Here is a 22457-nt window from a genome sequence, read left to right as displayed (position 1 = left end):
AAGCAGAGACACAGGGAGAGGAAGAAGCAGGTTCTTCGCAGGGAGCCGGACGAGGGATTCCATCTCAGGGCCTGAGCCAAAGGCAGACGCTCAACCACGGAGCCCCCCAAGCATCCCTGTTCTTACGGGCCTTAAGTGACCTGAAATGCAAACGTACTTACAACAGTTAAGGCAAACAACAAGTACTTAGTAAACATCTGTGTGCTGGGTAGTGGGATGGGTGCCTGAGGGTAGTGAGGGCTCCAGCCCGCAGGATGCAGGATGCAGGAAGCGTAGTGATGACCAGTCTCCAGCCTAACGCCCTCAGGGGCATGAAACGACGTGGTCTCCGCGAGACAGTAAACCCTGACTGCTCACCACACTCCTGACCACCGCCCAACTCCTCAACTTTCCGGGTGGCCAAAAGACAGGCTAGTGTCCCAACCCCTACAACCTGCGAAAGGGACCTTGGGTGGGAGATCTGTGCAGGTGTCAAGAGAGGACCTGCAGAGGACGTCGCCCCGTATTATCCCGGTGGGCCTTAAATCCAACGGCGGGCATCAGAACCAAGTCTGGGGTGTCCGTACAGCGGGGGATGGTACCCTCACCACAGTCTCATTACCTGGGCTGGAAAATGGGACAACAGCAACCTGGAGAAATGACCAGACGTAAAAAATGAGGTTCCCTAAGCGCTTACCACCACCGCTCACCGTGACAAGCGCTTCCTTCCCTTTCTATCATCTACCTACCTGCCTATCATCTATCTATTCATGAGCGACACGCAGAGAGGCACAGACACAGGCAGAGGGAGAAGCAGGCTCCCTGCAGGGACCCCGATGCGGGACCCCAGGATCAGGACCTGAGCCAAAGGCAGCTGCTCCACCCCTGCGCCGCGGAGGCGTCCCTGAGGAGCGCTCTTACCACTCGGCGATCCCTATTTTATTGATCTGGTGACCAGCGCTCCGAGAAGCACGGTCATTTGCCCAAAGCCACACAGCTAGCAAATGAAACAGACAAAAAAAAGCATTAAAATTCAAACTGACTTCCGAGATATCCCTTTTATCCTCCACGCTAGGCTGCCAAGAGAGGGTACAAATGAACGCACTCGAATAAAGTCTATTTTGGTGTTAGCGTCAGGCGCCGCCGACAGCACGTCAACCCCGGGGCGAGAAGCCGCGCTCCTTCCCCCGGCCTGGGAGCTACAGGGTTAATGGCGTCACTTTCCGGGGCCGCCGACACGCGGTCGCCCGACGGGTCCTTTTAAGGGCCAAAACTGACGCGTGGCGCCTATAGATGAGGTCATAGGGGCGGACCAATAGAAATGCCTGAGTTCCGTTTTCCCCGCTGATTCCTAACCTTTAACCCCAGGTCCGCGGCGGAAGAAGGAAAAGGCGGGGCTGGGGGGGCGGGGCGAGTGGAGGAAGCGGAAGCGGCGCGGTGGAACGTGGGCCCGCTCCGGCTCCGGCTCCGGCACCGGCCACACGCCTGCTCCGGCCGCACGTGTGAGGTGAGCGCGGCGGCCGCCGCTGGAGGGGTTCGCTCGCCGCCTGCCCGGCGCCGCGGGGGATGGGGGGTGTGTCCGGGCGGCCGGGCGCCTGCTGGACGGTCCTGCGAGCTGGGTCCGCCTGGACCCCGTTCGGTCTCTGAATTCCCGGCCGGGGCCGCTGCGGGCCGCCATCGCTCCGCCCGCGGCGAGCTGGGGCTCGGTTTACAGCCCGCCTGCACGGCTGCGAGTCGGCGGCGCCGGGACGGAACCGAGCTGGGGGCTGAGGTGGGGAGAAGGGAGCCTGACCTGGCCTGCGAGCTGAGACCTGGGGCGGGGCGAGAGGCGGCCCTGAGCTCTGCGAGCCCGGGGGAGAGTACTTCACCCAGAGGCGGTACCCGGGGCTGGGTCCCCGCGGGGGGCGCTGCGGAAAGGGCACCGGTGGGCGCGGGGTCGGGGTCGAGGGCGGGGGCGGGGGCGAGGGGGAGGGCGCTTCGCTAGGACTTTGGAGGCCGGCAGCAGCGGTCCAGATCTTATTTCGATACCGTGGGAGGACATTCTCTCTCCCCCCACCCCCCCGCATTTTTAAAGATTGTGTTTGTTCATTCATGAGACACAGAGAGAGGGACAGAGACAGAGGCAGAGGGAGAAGCAGGCTCCCTGTTGGACTCGATCCCAGGACCCCGGGATCACGACCTGAGCCGAAGGCAGAGACGCTCAACCCCTGAGCCGCCCAGGGGCCCAGAACATTCCCCTTTCTATTCTCATTTGTAGGGAACCCTGGGGGCTTAGGAGGAAGGAACACGACAGACACGGGCTTCTCTAGGAATTGTATAGAACTTGATGATGCGTGAGTTCTATAATTGGAAAGTATTAATGGTTTGGATTAGGGTGGTGGTTGTGGAGATGCAAGTTAAGGGTTAGAGGTATTTTTAAAGGGGATTCAAAAGAACTTGTGGGAGGATGGAGCTGAGCAGACAAGGGAGAGGAAAATGTCAGGGGAACATCATCGGCCTTCCCCTGCGGGGTGGCGTGGGTGATGTGCCCCTGGCTGAGAGGGGAAGAGTAGGATGGGGCATAATAGCTGAGGAGGTTATTGTTTGGGGCTGTTAACGCAGTGGAGACATAGTTAATTTCATCTTGGACTTCCTGAGGGCAAAGGGCCTGTGAGTCCTGTGAGTGGAGGTGTCAGTTGGTACCCAGGTCTGGGACCCAAGGAGCAGTTCCTTGTGGGAAACAGTGTGGGGGGCCTAAGCATAGAAAGCCATGGGATTGGTTGAGATCACTTAGGAAGACACCTGGAGAGAGGCGGGGAAGACTTGAGAAATGCCACTCTTTAGAGGTTAGATATTGAATGTTGACCTCTTTCAGAGTGTGGTGCTTGCTAAGCCTGCAGAGAGGGTGGGATCAGTTACCTGTCCTCCATCAGGGAAATCTTGGCTATTTTATTTTACAAGACAAAATTGGGCTCTCAGCTCTATGCCTTTTGGACACCTTATACATAATTCAGTTATAACGCTCAAGCGTGTTTTGTTTTAGTTTTGTTTGCTTCTGCTCCACCACTTTGAATTTCTTTTTCATACGTCTTTTTCAAACTAATAATTTTCTGGCACAGAGTGTGTAGGTATGCAATATATTTCAAGTCCAAGGTGTGATGTTACAAGAAGGACATTAAAATGTGCCAAAAGGGATTAAGAAGGAAAATCATTTGGGAAAGAAAGGAGGCATACGGAGGAGAAACAATAAGAAAATTGTTACTGAAGCTGGGTTTGAAGGATGGGTATTACTAATAGAATGGCTTTAGGGCCTCCTGGGTGGCTCAGGCGTTGAGCATCTGCCTTTGGCCCGGGTCATGATCTGGGGTCCTGGGATTGAGTCCTGCATTAGGCTCTCCTCAGGGAGCCTGCTTCTCCCTCTGCCTGTGTCTCTGTGTGTGTCTGTCTCATGAATAAATAAATAAAATCTTAAAAAAAAATGGCTTTAAAGTTTGAATCCTGAAAAAGAACAGTGAGGAAGTTTAGCTTCTGCTTGTTGTTTGTGATAAGGGTATGTACAGAACCAAACTTTGAGCGGCTTCAAATGCCAGTGTGAGTTTGAAATGTTTCCTGGAGGCAGGGGGAAACTTTTGAAGGTGTTGGCGCAGGGAGATGGCTCGAAATTGGAAACTTTGTGGAAGATTAATCAGGCAGCAGCATGTGGGTCATAGCAGATCAGATCCACTGCAAAAACCAATCTGAGCAAGAGATAGAGCCTGAGTGGAGAAGAGAGTCAAGAACAAAAGAGAGTTCTGAGAGCCACAGTAATGTGGTGGTTGGATATGATGATACAGGGTCCCCAAGCAGATGCATTTTGCTAAGTGAAAGAAGCCATACCCAATGGGCCATATATAGTTTGATTTCATTTATAAGACATATTTGAAAAACAGGCAAAACAAGAGGGATGAAAAACAGATCATAGATTGCTAAGAGAGCCAGGAGAAGGTGATTGCAAAGGGACTCACTGGAGACTTTTTGGAGTTAGGAAACTGTCCTCTAAGGTATCGAGGTGGAGGAGACGTGACTGCGTTTGTCAGAGTCGGCACCGTACATTGAAGAGTGAACTTGACTGCAGATGATAAAAGTCAGCCAACATATCTGGAAATGGGATGCAGGTTGCTAAAAATAAATCTAACTTGTACAAAATGTATAAAAGGACCTCACTGATCAAGGTGGTGAGGGAGTTGACGTAAGTAATCTTGAAAAACAGTATTTTGAATGGATACTGTGAGGAAAAAGGGGGAAAAAGGCTGTAAATAAACTGTGTCTTATAGTTGTTAAATTTGTTTCCCATAGGCATACAGTTTAGCACTCTAAAGCTACATGTGCTGCACAAATCAATGGGGGATCCTGGGAGGCAAGTGTCTCATTGTCAAGGGGGGGAAGCAAGAGGGGGAGGACTAGAGCAAATTAGAGTTGGAGACAATAGAATGAACTTATTTCACCTAATGTGTCCATATAGGTTAGTATACAGACCTGTATTACCAACCCTGTGTGGTACCCTCAGATCCTACTTTTCTCAGTAAAGGGAGCCAGGGTTCCTGGAGAAATGGCTGATTTCAGGACTAGTGCAGGAAAAACAGGAGATGAACTTGGAAGAAGTGCTAGGAAGTAAGGACATGAAAAAAAGATGCCAGATGGACCATGTCATCCAGGCACAGAAGCACAGGAGACTGCCACCTGGCCAAAGCTGGAACAGTTTGAGCAACGGTCACTATAGGATTAGGTTCTGTCTCAAGTTAGGAAAATACATGTGAGACTGCAATGATGTATAAGTAATGGAGAAGAAGAGACAAACTTTCCTTACTGAAGAATTAAAAATATTAGAGTAGACATAACAAGGGAAATCACCCTCATCACCATGGAAACACCCCAGTAATTGCTGCAGGCAGGATCCTCTGGAGGACGCTAAAATCCGAGGGATACACATAGGGTATTTGCATGATCTCAAAATGTATCACCCCACATGTTTGTTAGTTGCTGTGGTGATTTTAACATAGAGATTTTTAACAAAATTCTTTAGTACTCCTCCCGCTAGGAAGTGGAGCTTAATTCCTCTCCCCTGGTGTGGGCTGAACTTGGTGACTCTGCTTCTAATAAGCAGAGTATGGAAAGGGACAGATGATAATTTTACAGTGGAAAAAGCCAGCAAGCACTGCCTTAACCAAGTGATCAAGGTTAATGTCACCGCTACGGGTGCTTCACCTCTGTGATACTCTCCAGAAATATCCATAACACCGGTCTAACCATGAGAAAATCTCAGGCAAACCCCAAATGAGAATATTCCGCAAAGTGCCTGACCAGGACCGTTCAAAAGTGAGAGAGAAGACGGAGAAACTGTCACAGGTTGGTGGAAGCTAAGGAGACTTGATGACTAAACGCAGCGAATCCTGGAACAGAAAAAGGACTGGCAAAACCCGAAGTTGATAGTATCATGTTAATGTTCTTTCGTAATTTTGACAAAACTCTGGGGTGGGATGTTAACTTTAGAGGAAGCTGACTTGGGAGTGTACTGGAACTCTGTCTTTCCAAACTCTTCTGTAAAACTAAAGTTATTTCAAAATAAGTGGTTAAAACAAATGTACAGAGAAAATCTGTAAATGACTGGATTTTTAGAGGAGTATAAGCATAGAAGAACTGAGGAGGCAGGTGTGGTGATAAAGCATCCAAATGATAAAATGACCCTACAGTTAACCAAGGACTTAAGGAAAGGGGGTACATAGGGGCCATCCATGGCTAAGAGCTATACTTGTAAAGCCTAAACCAAGTTGTACTTTCCAGAGAGTTGTTTGGAACCTTACTTGTCCCTTGAGATGTTTCCAGAAAAGCGAGTCAACTAGGGTTCCAAAATATTGCGTACTTTAGCCTGTGCTTGGTGACCGATGGCTTCAGTGAACAGATGAAAAGACTCTGAAAGCCTTTCTTTAAAAAGCCTACTTAATTATTTTCATTGAATGCAAAATACATGCCATCTTTGAACCTTCTTTTTTCTTCTACCCGCTAGTAGTCTTGCAAAATTAGTTCTTCAGTGGGAAATTCTTATTTTAGAAATATCTGGTATTGTTTAGGGATTTCTCAGGTCTGCTCTAGAGGATTGGCTTTAGAACTTTGGAAATGAATTGAATGTATGACTTTGGAAAGTGGAGAAATAGCTAGATGACATTTGTTCTTGATCTATTCACTATTTTCAGGAGCCTTGGGCAATTGAGGGGGTTTTGTCAAATACCTTGTGCATGATGAGGTCTCTGTACTGAGAAGTGACTTGTTTGATTTCCTCTAAATATTACCTATTCCAACATAATCTTATTTTGGGGGGGGGCACTGAAAATTATTGGTCATCTCTAAAAAAAGCAATTTGAAGTTAGTCTTTATTTCAGCTAATCTGGGTTATATAGGGAACTTGTAGGAGGTAATCTTTGGTTTTCTTTCATTAACTTAACTATATGGTAAGTGCAGCCTGTTGTTTGTTCCAAACTTTTTAGGATGGAAACCAAGAAATCGAATTGTGAAATTGTCAGTTTCTTATCTCAGAGTCATCCTAGATTATTAAGAAACACAAACACTGATACTTCTGTCATATTTAACATAAGTAATGGTTTGTTTTTACCCAGAACTATTGGTGAATCATTGTCTCCAGATATCACACATTAGCCAATGTGTGTGTGTGTGTGTTCTTAGTTTTTGTGTTGGTATCTTGTTTATTTTTATTTGTAAAATCTTAAAAGCACTGCTTTCATAGTTCCTGGACTTGGGCCCATGGTGTACCTGGTGTTTTGTCCTGCATCTGTGAACCCTGGGGACTGAATGTGGACTGATGGATGACTCTTACTGGCTGAGAGCAACCCAGTGATTATTTTTGGGTTTTGTTTTTGTCTTCCAGAACTGCTATGATGGAAGTTAAAGGGAAAAAAAAGTTCATAGGAAAAGGTGCAAAGACATCACAAGAAAAAAAAAGATTTCATAAAAACAGTGGTAAGAAGCCATAGCAAACCATGCCTCCCATGTGGTGGTGGTGTTCCTGCAATTGGAGGGAGGGGTTGGTGGGGTGAAGAGGCCTAGAGCAGATGCCGCCTGTATTCATGGATCAGGATTAGGAAAAAGTAGGAGTTACTGTGTCTGAAGTTTGTGTGTTTCCCATGAAAGTAAGACATCTAAGAAATTGCCAGGATAATTGGGGGATGCTATACTCACGGGAGACCCCTGATCTTAGCTGGGAATGCTGCTGCCTCATTTTCTTCATTAATTTACTGCAGCATTTTATGGTAACGTTTGATAAATTGTGCCTGATAAATGCATACTGCTGGTGAACTGAATACTTTTCATCTTTAGTGTTTCTAATTGTGGAGTCTCTATTACTCCATCAGGTGTCACTATTGCAGAACAGAAGAGTCAGGGACTCTGTAAATGCCTAAGTGATTCCTAAGTAATCTTATTTTTTTTCTTGCAACAATCTTAGGGCATAGCTGTTGCAGTTTTCATCTCCTTTGTTAGGCACTTCATTTACAAGGTTAGTTAGCTGATTTTTATCAGATAACTGTATTATAGGTTTTGAGGAAAATTCTCCCAAAGTAGCAATTCTGAAAAATTAATGCCTTTAATTCAATATGATATTTAATAAAATAATACATCCTTAAAATTTTTAAATAAATTGGCATCTTTAATTTTAATTTGATAGGTGATTTAATACAGTATTTCTAAATTTTAAGCACTTTATTTTTAGATTCATTGTTATTAAACTTAAAAATTATGTGTGAAGACTTGAACAATAAGAAGTCATTAAGGTAGAATACAATACATAAATAATATTTTTCATCTTATCAAGTAATGTTACATGCTTAAAATGGGAATACACCTGACTGACAACAATAGTTATCGATAGCATTATGGATAGTTTTTATTGCATTTCTTTTTTTTTTTATTGCATTTCTCTAGTTTGTCCATTTTCTGTAGTGAATCTGTATTATAATTTTATAAATTAGAAATTTATTTGAGAGAGAAAGAGCACACATGTGCAGGTGGCAGGGATGGAGGGGGGGTTGGGGCAGAGAGGGCAGAGGGAATGAGAGAATCCCAAGCAGGCTCCATGCCCAGCACAGAGCTTGACTTGGGACTTGATCCCACAACCCTGAGATCATGACCTGAGCTGAAATCAAGTCAGATGCTCAACCGACTGAGCCACCCAGGCACCCCTAAATTAGAAAAGTTTTAGATATTGTTTTGATTTTTTAATATCTCACTGTCTGTATTTGACAGTAGGACAAAGCATGTTTTGTAAAGAACACCTAATTTTGTGTAACAAATACCAGTGGATAAAAGAGATCTAGGCTCAGGATCACTGAACTCTGATAGTTACTTATTATTGTCCCTAGATTCTGGTTCGTCAAAGACATTCCCAAGGAAAGTTGTCAAGGAAGGTGGACCTAAAATCACATCTAAGAACTTTGAGAAATGTGCCATAAAACCTGGGAAAAAAGGTGTAAAGCAGTTCAAAAATAAGCAACAAGGGGATAAAATACCAAAGAACAAATTTCAGCAGGCAAATAAATTCAACAGGAAGAGAAAATTCCAGGCAGATGGTAAAAGTGATGGTGAGTACTGATGACTTAAGCATCGTCCTTGAGGAAACCTTGCCCCTCCTGATTTGTTGTGCACGGGGTGGGCAGTAGAAGTCTGGTAGAGATCTCCCGTTCTTATCCTGGACAGGCAGCATTTGGGGGCATGGGGGGCAGGCAGGAATCAGTAAGCACCGGAAAGCACCTTCCCTGGGCAGAGTTGTCTGATGCTTAGAGTAGCTTACTTCCTAGGCCCTTCCTGGCTGTGGAGTGAAGCTGAGCTGGAGCAGCTTCATACAGTGGAACCTCAGTGAAACATCCTTTTTGTAAGCCAGATTTTACTGATTGATTGAATGATTCATTTGAGTTTTCTGTGCACTTTGCCAGGAGATGAGAAAGAAAAATTATAACAACCAGTAGGGGTATAGGACCCCAAATAAGCCAAAGTTCTTGGCACCGCATTTTAAACACACACACATTCTCACATTAAGGCCTAACATGATATATGTAGCCCTGGTTCCTTTTCTGTGGGAGTTCTGTTCCTGACATGTCAAAATGGAACTCTAATTTTATGTTTTCGTATTTTCATATCAGCACCTGGGGGGGGGGGTTGCATACTAGAGACCCCGAAAGTTGTTATAAATACTGCAGTCTCACCTGGCAGGTGTTGGGGGCCCAGAGGTTTGTGGAATTAAATAAGCTCTGGGTCAGCTCTTCTCCTGCTGAATGGTGCATGGTGCCCTGATAGAAACAGGAAGCATGCCCTCAGTTTCCTGTGATATCTGGTTACCAGGCTGAGAACAAATAAGTAAAGGCAAAGGGAATAATTAGATACACTGTAGTAAAGTGTATAGCCATTAAAAATTACATTCTTGAGGAATAATTCAATTTTCTGGAAGAATGCTTACAGTAGAATAATGTTGAAGTAAAGCACTAAGATTCTGAATTTTTAAATAATTAATATAAAACATGCATAGGGAAATGGCAGGAAGAAAATGTTACTAGTTATACATAGGTCTTGATAGAGTTTTGTTTTTCGCATTTTCCAACTTTTTTTTATCGTGTATGTTTTCTAATCTGAGAAGGAGAGATGTTTAGAAGTAAGTCATTGTCCAAAGGATTCCTCGCAGGATACTCGTATAAATAATACCCGTTTTATTAAGTTGTTCTTTAAATTGGGTTTTTTGATTCATTTGGTAAGAGACTTAGGTTTTGAAGACAAAATGCTAATAGAATAATAGAAAGATACTAGACTTGCAGAACGTTACTCTGTAGAAAACTGAGAAATTTTGATCGTGTGCTGTCATGAGGAAGATGCAGCGGAGCACAAAGTTTCATAGTTGTCTCTGGGTTGCAGCCGTGGTTCCACCACTGAGGACTTGTGTGGCTTTGGACAAGGAATGAAATGAACTCCTGATTGCCTTTGTTTCTTCAATGTGAGGCAGGGCATATTACTAGGATTAGTGTTAAGACTTAAATGATAGATAACAACACTCCCAAGTAGTGAAAATTTTAGTACATTTTTTCCCATTTTAGTTTAGATTAATTTTTCTTTACATTAAGAACTGATGTCTGTTTACATTAAGAACTGATTATACCGAAAGACCAAGGATTGTAATGTTTTAAAGTAGAATTTCTTTTTCACAGTTGAAAAGGAAGCCTAACATTTTCAGTTGCTTTTACAGTCCTTTTAATTTTCTTTTTTTTTCTAAATAGATGTCCTGTTAAGAGTCCGTGTGTAACTGTTGAATGAATGAATGGTTGTTTTCAACCAAATTTAAGATGTATAAACTGCTTAGAAAATGAAATAAGGCATAAGTTTATAGGGAATGGTATTTTTCCAGGGAATATTGATCCTGATAAGTCATTGCCCTGTGTACCTAATTTGTACTGGTTTATGGCGTTCAGAATGTTAAATGGAATTTATTTCTCTAATGACTGAATAGTTTCTTTTATGACTAGAATCAGCAGCCAAGAAACCTAAATGGGATGACTTCAAAAAGAAGAAGAAAGAACTAAAGCAAAGCAGGCAACTCAGTGACAAAACCAACTATGACATTGTTGTTCGGGCAAAGCAGATTTGGGAGACATTAAGAAGGTAATGCTACGTAATTACATCTTTTTTTTAAAGATTTTATTTATTTATTCATGAGAGAGAGAGACAGAGGCAGAGACACAACACAGGCAGAGGGAGAAACAGGCTCCATGCAGGGAGCCCAATGCGGGACTCGATCCCGGGTCTCCAGGATCATACCCTGGGCTGAAGGCGGCACTAAACCACTGAGCCACCCAGGCTGCCCATGTAATTGCATCTTGATCAGTCCTTTGTGAGGGTGGGGGAGCACCAGTGAACCCCGTAAATAGTGAATTGTTCTTTGCTAACCTGCACAGTACTTGGGTTATCCAGGGAGCACTCAGCACTCCACTAGATGCATCAGTATTGGATATCTGCCCACGGCAGAAGTGTGCAGAATCATGAGGATGGTGTCAGATATATTTATGAGAATGCATGAGAATCCAAATGGATTGGAAATTCTTCCTGACAGAGTTCTGAGAAAATGAAGGACAATTTCTGATTGGCTCGGTTTTGAGATACTTAAGTGTTTGGTCTCTTGGACTTGTTTTACTATTTTCTTTACTTTTGAGGTTCCGGCTATGAAGATTTAAATTGATGCATAAAATTACACCTTGTGAGATGAATTCTTGTCTTTGAGAAAATTACTTTTCTCTGGCTGCTCTGGAATAGTAATTTTAATGTCAGAGGTTTGCTGCCTCCGAAGAGAAAAATCACACCTAACGGGGTGAATGTACCCTGATAGGGTTTTTAGCTTCTTATGTTTAATGTAATGTCTTTACTTAAGCTGTGTTTCTTCTTTATTCTCATTTATAGAAAAGATTGTGACAAAGAAAAGAGAGTGAAGCTGATGAGTGATTTACAGAAGCTGATTCAGGGGAAGATTAAAACTGTAAGTAGGGCAGGCTCATAGTTAACGTATAACTTGAAATTGGCTCACTCTCAGTAAAGGCTAGGTGACTATTCATGATCAGTGAAATTGTTGTTTTAAATGCATTTGGCCAAAAATTTCAAGTTTTTACAGTACTGACTAAAAAAAAATTAATAGTGGGGGGCCTTACTGCTGGGAAATTACTACAATATCAAGTATTTGGTTGTAGCATTTTTAAAAATTTAAATCCGGGATCCCTGGGTGGCGCAGTGGTTTGGCGCCTGCCTTTGGCCCGGGGCGCGATCCTGGAGACCTGGGATCGAATCCCACGTCGGGCTCCCGGTGCATGGAGCCTGCTTCTCCCTCTGCCTGTGTCTCTGCCTCTCTCTCTCTCTGTGACTATCATAAATAAATAAAAAATTATATAAAAAAAAAAAAGATTTAAAAATTTAAATCCATGTTCTTTAAAATTGCTTTGAACTCCATATGCTTCCGTATGTTCTAAATTGCTGACTTTTTTTGAATATATGACATAAACAGATGATTATTCCTTCTTTTCTTCCTTGCTTTTATAAACATCATACAGAGATCTTTAAAATATGATAGGTTTGGGAGTTACTAAACAAATTTTTAATGTTGCTGTTTAATTGTATTTTATAATAAACTTCTGTTGACTCTTGTGTATTTGGATAAATACTTAGTTAACTATTGACTTGTCAGACAACAGACTTAGTAACTTTGGGAACCCGGGGGGATGATCTTGCCAAACCATATACATAGGTCTAATTAGATGCTATTTTGTATTTTGAAGTAATGTCTTGAAATAAGCAAGTTCCCAGCAGCTGCTTCCTTATTTATCCAGGAAGAAAGGTCTTTTTAGTATAGACCACCTCCTCAGCTCCAGCAGTAGTCTGTTACCCTTGATTTATAAGTATTTTACCCTCCAGATCCTTCCCCAGCTACTGTAGTTTGATACTGCATGCCCTTAGGTGCTAATGTGGCATTCAGATCCTTACTCTGCTGCTTAAAATGCATGTGCCTTTGGACAGTAATAATCTGTATTGATGACTGAGAAACCATGGCATACTTTGTCTCCTTTAACTTAATGTCTTCGTCCCTGATGGACATTTACTACATCTGGGACTCAGAGAAGTTAAGTTTTATCCCCAGAGTCAGAGGATAGCATGTTCCTTAGCTTCTCATAAACTTGGTTTTCTCATCTGCAAAGTAGATATAGCAGCACACCCTTAAGGTTGCTTTGAGGGAGAAATATGTATTGAAGCATCGATCCTGGCTATATAGTAAGTAATATATGCACAAAACAACCTTCTTTTTTAAAAATCTTGCTTTTAGTTTTATCAAAAATATCTCTACAAACCTCCCCTAAGAAAATTCTTCTGGGGATGCCTGGGTGACTCAGTGGCTTAGCACCTGCCTTCAGCCCAGGGCGTGATCCTGGAGTCCTGGGATCGAGTCCCACATCAGGCTTCCTGCGTAGAGCCTGACTTCTCCCTCTGCTTGTGTCTCTGCCTCTCTCTCTCTCTCTCTGTGTGTGTGTGTCTCTCATGAATAAATAAATAAAATCTTTAAAAAAAATTATTCTGAAATTCATAACTTTGATGGAAGTCTGCCTTCATCTTCTGACTTGCTGGAATTAAAAATTTTTAAAGACAGAATGAGCAGCAAATAATAAGCACTATTAAAGTAGACTGGTAATGTAAAGCATAATTTTTCATGACTGATTATTTGTGATTATTGCTATAGAAAATTGATCCACAAGTCCTGCAGTGAAGATCTGATTTATCCAGTAGTTCAGGGATATTTATCCAATAGTTGAAATACAGCAATTTTTGTAGGAATAAGACAGATATATATGTTCAGGGATTTTTAAAAAAATATTTTATGTATTTATTCATGAGAGACACAGAGGAAGAGGCATAGGCAGAGGGAGAAGCAGGCTCCCTGTGGGGAGCCTGATGCAGGACTGGATCCCCAGACCTGACCACGCTCTGAGCCGAGGGCAGACAACTGGCGTCCCTCTGTGTTCAGGGATTATAATGAAAATGTGAGAGATGGAAGGATTACCTTACAATTGCCAATGTGTATATAGATAAATTTACTGATACAGGCTTTTAGGTCTGTCTTCTATCTATATCTTTGGTTGCCAAGCCCAAACATTCTTAGATTGCTTATATGAGAAAAAAAAAATCACAGAGTAATAAAATTTTGAATTAGAAAGTTTCCCTTAGGAAAAGTAGCTTTCAGAGAAATGAGAAACACTGTGCGTCTAATCATTAGACAAGTTTGGTTTGGTTTGAATTGTGATAGGAATCGTGTGTAATGGTTAAACCTCTCCCTGTGTCTCTGCATTGGTAGGCAGCAAGACCAAAGAATCTCATTTTGTACAATTAAAACAAGTATTTCTTCTTCCAAGTAACCTAGGCTGATTTTATTCATGAAGACCTTAGCAAAGGTCTAGCAAAGAATTCTAAAAGACATGCAATAAAACATGAATACCGTGATAGAAACCTAAATCTTCAGAGAGTATTCGTCTAAAGGCCTAAACTGGTCTTTATTGCAGATCGCATTTGCACATGATTCAACTCGGGTGATCCAGTGTTATATTCAGTATGGTAATGAAGAACAGCGAGAACAGGCTTTTGAAGAATTGCGAGGTATTTCTTAAATGTTGAAGATTAATTCTGATTATTTATAATAAGTCACTCTTTTTTCTCTTGAAATACCCAAGGCTGCCCTGGAAGATAATTCTTGTTGAGGGAAAGCATTATGTTCTCTCTCTCTATGTTCTCTCTCTATTTATTTGCTCTTTGCACGTGATAAGGAAGGGAGTTGTGGTCCCACGATTGTGCATAAAATTCTGTAGTTGTTTCTGGAGGACTGAAATGAGCTTATCAAGTGACTGTAATGTATTTTTTTTTCAGATGATTTCGTCCAATTAAGTAAAGCTAAATATTCCAGAAATATTGTTAAGAAATTCCTCATGTATGGGTGAGTTTTATTTTATTTATAAACTATATAAATAATATATTATTAGTTTTTTAAAGGTGTGGATACCATTAGTGCACTTTGGGATCATATTAATTGCTCCAGGCAGATGCTTGTCATGTTGCTGGGGAGCGTGGTCTTAAAAGCAGTTATTGAAGTAATGTAAATTATGGCATTGCCTTCACCACTCTCCTGGGTATACTTTGAAGCCCTGGAAGAAAAGATTACAGGATTTAGAAGGTGGAAGGCTTGGAGGGGAAGTTGAGGAGTGTTTGCAAGGTTTGGTAGGTTAGGAAATGTCGGGATAGGAGGATTTCCTAAATTAGCTAGAATTGCTACCTGTTGCAATTTCTTTTTTTGAACGTAAGGTGCCAAAATGTGCTAATGAATAGTAGAAAAGTTTGTTTGACAAAATTTCCAAGTATTTCTGGCTATAGTTGTGAGCTGCTAATGTTAGGATGAACGTAAATACTTGTGATTAAGCTCTGTTTGAATACAGAATCCTAGGTATGTTGTATTCGTGTATCCCTGCATCAACTTTTACTTTCTCATTTTAATGTGGGGAAGGGACACCAGGGACCTCCTCTGCGCTGGTTAGTTTGCTCTGCATCTTGGGTCACTTGGTCCTCACCTCAACCTGCATTCTTTCTGCTCTGTGACCAAAGAAGCCGAATCACAGAGAATTCCAGTAACTTGCTCCAGATCTCTCAGCTGCTAAGCAAGAGTTCGGTCTCAGATGTCAGTAGCAGGCCAGCTGCTGAGGGAAGCTGGGAAGCTGGAGGCGGGAAGACGGTGCATTTAGCTGTGCTTCTCATAAGCGTTTCAGTGGGGCTGACCACCTGGCGTGTTGATGGGTTGACTTCAGGGAAAGTTATGTTTTGTTGCCACCCAACTTTCTTCTCCTGTCACTGTTCTTTTCCCACCATCACACTGGGTATAGGAGTAAGCCACAGATTGCAGAGATAATGAGAAGCTTTAAGGGCCATGTGAGGAAAATGCTCCGGCATGCAGAAGCATCCGCCATCGTGGAGTATGCCTATAATGACAAAGCCATCTTGGAGCAGAGGAACATGCTGACAGAGGAGCTCTATGGCAACACATTTCAGCTTTACAAGGTGACATCACAGGACGTCCTGCAAGCATTTTTCCTTTCCCTGTGTGCTGTTCCTGACCTTCCATTGCCCTGTTCTCAGGATATATTTTTGCTTTGTCTGGTCCATTAAGAGACTATCTCCTACCCTTTATTCTCTTAGATTATTTCGTCTCAGGTGTGATGAGCAAATGATCAGACTTAGATTTCTTTCTCCCAGAGCAATATCTCTAAATCCCCTTTAAATTAAACTACTTTGAGCAGCCCAGGTGGCTTAGCGGTTTAGCGCCGCCTTCGGCCCACGGTGTGATCCTGGAGACCCGGGATTGAATCCCATGTTGGGCTCTCTGCATGGAGCCTGCTTCTCCCTCTGCCTGTGTCTCTGCCTCCCCCCACCCTTCTGTCTCTGTCTCATGAATAAATAAATCTTAAAAAAAAATTTTAAACTATCTTGTTACTCCCTCCCAAGTGTTCTGTGTAATGCTTCAGTACATCCATTTCTGGTAGACTGAATAGATGACTCTTAATAATTAGCAAAGCTTTGTACCCACCCCCTAGCCAGCTCTGGCTGAAGTGCCTCGGGCTCCCCACTGCTGCCTTCTGTGTGTCTTCAGGGTGTGGACTGTCCTTCTCTAGGTTGTGTCCAGGGAGGAAAGGGAGTAGAGACAACCAGCCTTGGATACAGAACAGGGATTGAATCAAAAAAAGCCCAGTAAAAAAAAAGAAAAGAAAAAGAAAAAGCCCAGTAAAGGGACTAGGATCATTAAAGGGTCTCTTTCAGATCTTGGGACACATATGACACATTCTGTCTCCAGGGATATGGATTCTTTTTCTGGCTTGCTTCCCCTAGTCAGTTTTAGCTCCTGGGTTGAACTTAGTGCTTGTTTTCTTTTGTAACGGTCACTATAAGAATAGCTACCTAATTTGAAAACGTATGGTGACAAGAATTTGTGAGCTGACTACTTCATCTTAGGATTAGGAATGTACTAGGTGCCTGCTAACTGATTGAGTTGGTCGGTTGTTTCGTATTTTGTGTGTTTTTTTAATTTTTTTTTTTTTTTTAGAGATTTTATTTATTCATGAGAGACACAGAGAGAGGCAGAGGGAAGCAGGCTTCCTGCGGGTAGCCTGATGCTGGACTTGATCCCGGAACCCCGGGACCACACTCTGAGCCGAAAGCAGATGCTCAACCACTGAGCCACCCAGGCATCCCTGTTTGGGTACTTTAAATACACTGATGAGCATACAGAGTGTGAATCAGATGAAGTTACTCCATGAGTGTGTCTGCAGAGGAGTTTCATTATAGAATTATGGGAAATCTGAATTTTATGTTAAGTTTATTTAAAATAATTATAATTGATTTTCTTTTGAAGTTGAAGAAACTTGATTAAATTTAGAGGGGTTTGATATTTCTCATTGCAGTCTGCAGATCACCCAACCCTGGACAAAGTATTAGAGACACAGCCAGAAAAACTAGACCTTATCATGGATGAAATGAAGCAGATTCTAACTCCAATGGCCCAAAAGTAAGAAAGCTGTCTTTGTTTTTTCTTAGTATTTGAAGGAAGAAAATGTTATATAATCCTTGCATAGAAAAGGTAGATATTTTATAATAGAAGTTTCTATTTGGGAAACTATTTCATTGTAAAACTTCAATGCTCAGGTATGTGGCTTTCTTAGCATTTGTACTGTAGCAGAGTGGTTAAGGCATAGCCTTTGGAACCCTCACTGCCCAGGTGTGAATCCTGGTGCCCCCCTCAGTTACTAACTATGTGACATTGGGCAACATAACATCTGTGTGCCTCAGTTTCCATATCTATAAGATTGGGATAATATTAGTACATATTCCATGGAGGTTTATGAACATTAAATGGATTAATATTTCCAGAACGCTCAGAAACGGTCCTGTGCCCATAAAGGCAACCTGTGTTGGCTAGCCACTCAGATTACTCCCTGTCACCTTCACATCTTTGGTGCCTTGAGCTTCAGCCTCCATTCTGCATCTGCATTCAGCAAGTGTCACACTATGAAGCTTAGATCGATAAGGTGTTATTGCAGTTGCTGATGCTATTTCGTTCTATTCATGTTTTAATTGTGCTAAAATTATTTTATCAAACTAAGCATTGTGAAGGGTGCTTGACAGAAGGAATATAGCCATAAAAAAAAAAGTGCCCATATGGATTTCTAATCAATTATGTGTCCATTATTGGGTGAAAGCATAGATATCTTTATTGAGGATGGTAGAGTGTCTTTGGATGATGATAAATCTTGGCTGATTACATACTAGAAATTTATATTCTGCTTTTGACTGTAGAGGCTACTAAAAGATTTTTATATTCTGAAAGTTTGATTTTTTCCTTAATTCTTAGTCCATTACTGAAAGATATATTCTGTCTGTGACAGATTACATTTGCTGAAACCATCTCATTTGGTCTGATTATGTTAGGACAATTGAAGCCACCTCTGTCTCTTTTACCGTAGTGCCAGATCTGACATAGTCACTTTTCCTTTTCTCTCTTTTCAGGGAGGCTGTGATTAAGCACTCATTGGTGCACAAAGTATTCTTGGACTTTTTCACCTATGCACCACCAAAGCTAAGATCAGTAAGTTCTTACTTTTAGTTTTTAAACCAAGCATAGAGGAAGAGCCATTTTAAAATATGAAATGCTGCTTTGATGTAGATTGTCTTTTGGAAATTTTAAAGAGGGCTTCCTTCTTTCTTGCCTTCTGTTTTGTTTATTGTTTCTTTCTCTCATTCATTAGAGGGAGACAGGCAGAGGCAGAAGGAGAGAGAAAACCTTTCGCAAGCTCCAGGCTAGCATGGAGCTCAATGCGGGGCTTGATCTCAGCACTCTGAGATCATGACCTGAGCCAATATCAAGAGTTAGACATTTAGCTGACTGAGCCATCTAGAGGCCCTGTTTCCTTATTTAGAGAAGATAGGGCACTAATGGTCCTTTAAACAAGTCTACTAATACCATTTAAATATTTTCCAGAAGACAGTGGAATTGACCAAAGTTTTATCAATCTCTGGATTTTTATATTTTAATTATAAGCCAGAAACTATCCTCCAGCTAATCATACTGAAAATTAACTCACAAATAGACATCCAGCATTCAGGTAGTTTGAAATTCACCTGTGCTGATACAAAAATCATGTCAAAGTTAAAAGGTTTGGGGAGGGGCAGCCCAGGTGGCTCAGAGGTTTAGCACCTGCCTTCAGCCCAGGGCGTGATCCTGGAGACCTGGGATCGAGTCCCACATCAGGCTCCCTGCATGCCTGTGTCTCTGCCTCTCTCTCTCTGCCTCTCTGTCTCTGTCTCTCATGAATAAATAAATAAAAATCAATATTAAAAAAAAAATAAAAGGTTTGGGGAGGACACTTATGTAAAAACTAAATGGACTGTGAAAAACTGGACCTTATATGCTAGAAGGATAAGGGACAGAGAGTGAAGGTAATTTGTACTGCCCTTCATGTCAGTGATAGGAATACGAAGAAAATTCATCACTTAGTCCCCTGAACTTTGCTTGCCTCATCAAACTGAAATCATTGCCCCTTTGTCCTCATTTCAATAGTAAGGGATAACTGAAATAATGACCGTGACTTCTTTTTTACAAATATGCCAGATTAAACATTCATAGGAATTTTGACCCTTCCAAAGTGACATAGGGAAAAGACTTTTCCAAGAGTCGCTGCTCACTTAAGCTTGTGGCTCAGTGAATAGAGCAGCTGCTGCTTCTCTTTTGGGGATTTCTCTCTTTTCTGCAGAGCACACTTTCTGACCCATCTGTATTTATTAAGGCTGGACTATATTTTGAGAAGTGAGAATATGAGCACTTGGATGTATTCAGTGGTAGAAAATATTTTTTTAGTGTTGAATGTATTAATAACAAAAAGATCGTTGGGAACTTAGTGTGAATATACAGTAATGAGACCAATCTTTCCTGGGCCTGGGGGCATTGACTCCAATGGGATATCTTTGAATAGATTCGTAAGTTTAGGTATGTAAGCTGAGACCTGTGTTTTTGAGACCCATCCTGAGAAAAGATTGCAACATAGTTATGGGTGAAATCGCTTGTTCCTTACTGATGAAAATAGGCACCCACCTTTCTCTTTCATGGTTGGAGACTTTATTTTGATTAAATTTTTAAATTGGAAATGAACCAAAATGGGGCCCTGCAGCTTTTAGATGTCAGAACTCATTTACATCTATAGGCTAGACTTCCCAAATATAATTAAAGAAATTATCTATTGACAATGAAGAAGAAAGTTTATAAACAAGCTAAACTACCTTGTAAGAAATTAGTGACTGAGTTTTTATGAAAGGGCCCAATGATAAATGAAGACCTAGTCTAATAGATTAATTTTTCTTAGGGAAATGTTACTTAAGTGCTTTTATGGTGAATTATTAAAATGATTTCTAGAAGTAATCCAGTGATAAGCTGAAATAGAGAAACTTTTCCAGGGAAATTAGTGTTTGGTTCTCTGCTCATTATATACACAACTCAGGGAAGAACATTTTATTTTTTTTGGCTTTACTGTTAAAAATTCCCTTCTTGGGATGCCTGGGTGGCTCAGTGGTTGAGCGTCTGCCTTTAGCGCAGATTGTGATCCTAGATCCTGGGATCCAGTTCCACATCAGGCTCCCCGCGGGGAGACTGCTCCACCCTCCACCCATGTCTCTGCCTCTCTCATGTGTCTCTCATGAATAAATAATCTAAAGAAACAGACCAAAAAAAATCCCCCAAATTCCGTCTTATGATAATCACTTGCTAGGTTTCTTTTTCTTGAAGTCTTTTAGACTCTACTACGCATACATGTATATTTTTGAATATATATTGGTAAAACTCCTCAGGTATTTTAATAGAATTGCCACCACTTCTTGTTGCTATTGATGGGGAAAATATGTTTTTAAAAAAGTTATCTCTGCATGCTTCTCTACAAAATGAAAAGTTAAATTGTTTACTATCTATACTCTCTTTCATTCTCTGTGCATCAGTGCTCTTCAGTAGACAGATTTTAAAAAGGCAGGAAGAAAGAATAAAATAAAGTTCTGGTGTTATTTATTCCTGCAGGAAATGATTGAAGCCATCCGTGAAGCAGTGATATACCTGGCGCACACACACGATGGCGCCAGAGTGGCCATGCACTGCCTGTGGCATGGCACGCCTAAGGTAAATGTGTTCCTTAGGGCTTGAATTACCTTCCCTTAGACTTGCCCTCTGTGGTCTTTGCCCCCATGTGTATAAACAATGTTATCTTTGCCAAGTTGCACCTAAGGGCCTCACAGGAATTGGATTTTTCTCAGGGCCTAGTGTTTCTTCGTTGGAGTTTTTATTAAAGTTTAAAAAAGCTTGAGTTGTCTTCATTTGAAAAGGGACCTGTCAAGCAAGTCAGCACAATATTTATGTGAGGCTTGTACTACACAGAAGTTTTGGCATCTGATTGCTCATGTGGGTTTTAAGCACTTTGAAGGAAAAGTTAAAAATTCTTGTTAAATACAGAAGTTTCACAGACATGATCCTCATTTCCTTGATCAGTATAGTTTTGCCTTTAAAAGAGTTGTACTTTGCCCACTTTTTAAATTAATACAAATTTAATTTCTGTTCATCAAATAAGTTTTGGATACCGTCTGTATGCTGCACACTCAAGCATTTCAGGATAGTTCAGACCCTGAAAAAGCTATTTCCATTCTTACTGCAAAAGAAGGTGGTTTCACTAGGTTTGTCTTATAATTTTATGGTTCCATATTGATATTTCAGTGCATTGTCACCAACAGGTCTCAGGTTGTAATAGCTCTGAAAGTACTTAAAAATACATTGCTGGCTCATAACTATTTTCACCAGTGAAGAGTATGCCAAGCTGGTAGAAATTTAGTGTTACAGAAAATTGAGTATATAATTTTTAAGCTATAACTAAAAGTTAATTTTTCTTTTTTAAGGACAGGAAAGTGATTGTGAAAACGATGAAGACTTACATTGAAAAGGTGGCAAATGTAAGTATAATAAAACCACAATTTGGTATCTTCTTGTTTGGTTTTGGCTTTTCTTTTAGTTGATTTTAATAATAAAATGTAATCATGTCTATTAGAGAAAATTTGAAAACTTTAGAAAATTGCCAAGAAGAAAATTGTTCATTGTTTTATTAGTCTTTTTCTATGCATATGTCTGTATTTTTATGATATTAAATTTACACTAAATGAGATTTCTCCTTTAAAAAAAAAAAAGATTTTATTTATTTAATTCGTGGATGACACAGAGCAAGAGAGAGAGAGAGAGAGGCAGAGACACATAGGCAGAGGGAGAAGCAGGCTCCATGCGGGGAGGATCCCAGGATCAGGCCCTGGGCTGAAGGTGGTACTAAACCTCTGAGCCACCTGGGCTACCCAGATTTCTCCTTTTTTTATTTAACATTCTATTGTGACAGTTTTCCATTTTTATTAGATATTTTTTGAAGACCTGATATTTACTTCTTTAAAGAATCTGTCCAATTATGTTATTAAACATGGAAATTACTGCCTGAAATAAATTTGTAAAGTCAGTAGAGAAAGTTCTAGTTGTTAAGCTTTATAGTTCTTTGGAATCCTTTGGAGATTCTGTAATAGCTCTCCTGATGAAATTATAGAGGATATGAGATTTTTCTGAGGGATTAATTACCTCAAACAAAAAAAGGCTTTTTTGTGTATTTAAATACTAAATAGTTTTTCTTATAGTATTTCTGGAATATAGTAGTAAACATTTTTTCATTTTTGAGTTGCTTTATATATTTAAGTTTCTCATTTACGGGTCAACTAAAATGTGTAATGGGGCTCCTGGGTGGGCTAGTGGCTGAGCATCTGCCTTTGGTTCGGGTAGTGATCCTGGGGTC

General features: G+C 41.3%; 1 protein-coding gene across 1 annotated transcript in view; it reads left to right on the top strand.

The window, feature by feature from the left end:
• Positions 1–1387: 1387 nt before the first annotated feature.
• The window catches only part of PUM3 (pumilio RNA binding family member 3), a 44757-nt gene continuing 23687 nt past the window's right edge, over positions 1388–22457 (top strand). The window contains exons 1-12 of the mRNA XM_072839705.1: positions 1388–1486; positions 6878–6969; positions 8367–8585; positions 10512–10647; positions 11440–11515; positions 14076–14169; positions 14437–14503; positions 15441–15615; positions 17013–17116; positions 18115–18193; positions 20666–20764; positions 21532–21585. Of these exons, the coding sequence (XP_072695806.1) occupies positions 6885–6969; positions 8367–8585; positions 10512–10647; positions 11440–11515; positions 14076–14169; positions 14437–14503; positions 15441–15615; positions 17013–17116; positions 18115–18193; positions 20666–20764; positions 21532–21585 (1188 nt within the window). The 5' untranslated portion in view covers positions 1388–1486; positions 6878–6884. The remainder of the gene's footprint in view (positions 1487–6877; positions 6970–8366; positions 8586–10511; positions 10648–11439; positions 11516–14075; positions 14170–14436; positions 14504–15440; positions 15616–17012; positions 17117–18114; positions 18194–20665; positions 20765–21531; positions 21586–22457) is intronic.

Source organism: Canis lupus, chromosome 1, assembly GCF_048164855.1.
Source record: "Canis lupus baileyi chromosome 1, mCanLup2.hap1, whole genome shotgun sequence".
Classification (NCBI taxonomy): Eukaryota; Metazoa; Chordata; class Mammalia; order Carnivora; family Canidae; genus Canis; species Canis lupus.
Note: the sequence above shows the minus strand (reverse complement) of the source record. Positions and strands in the feature narration are given on the sequence as shown.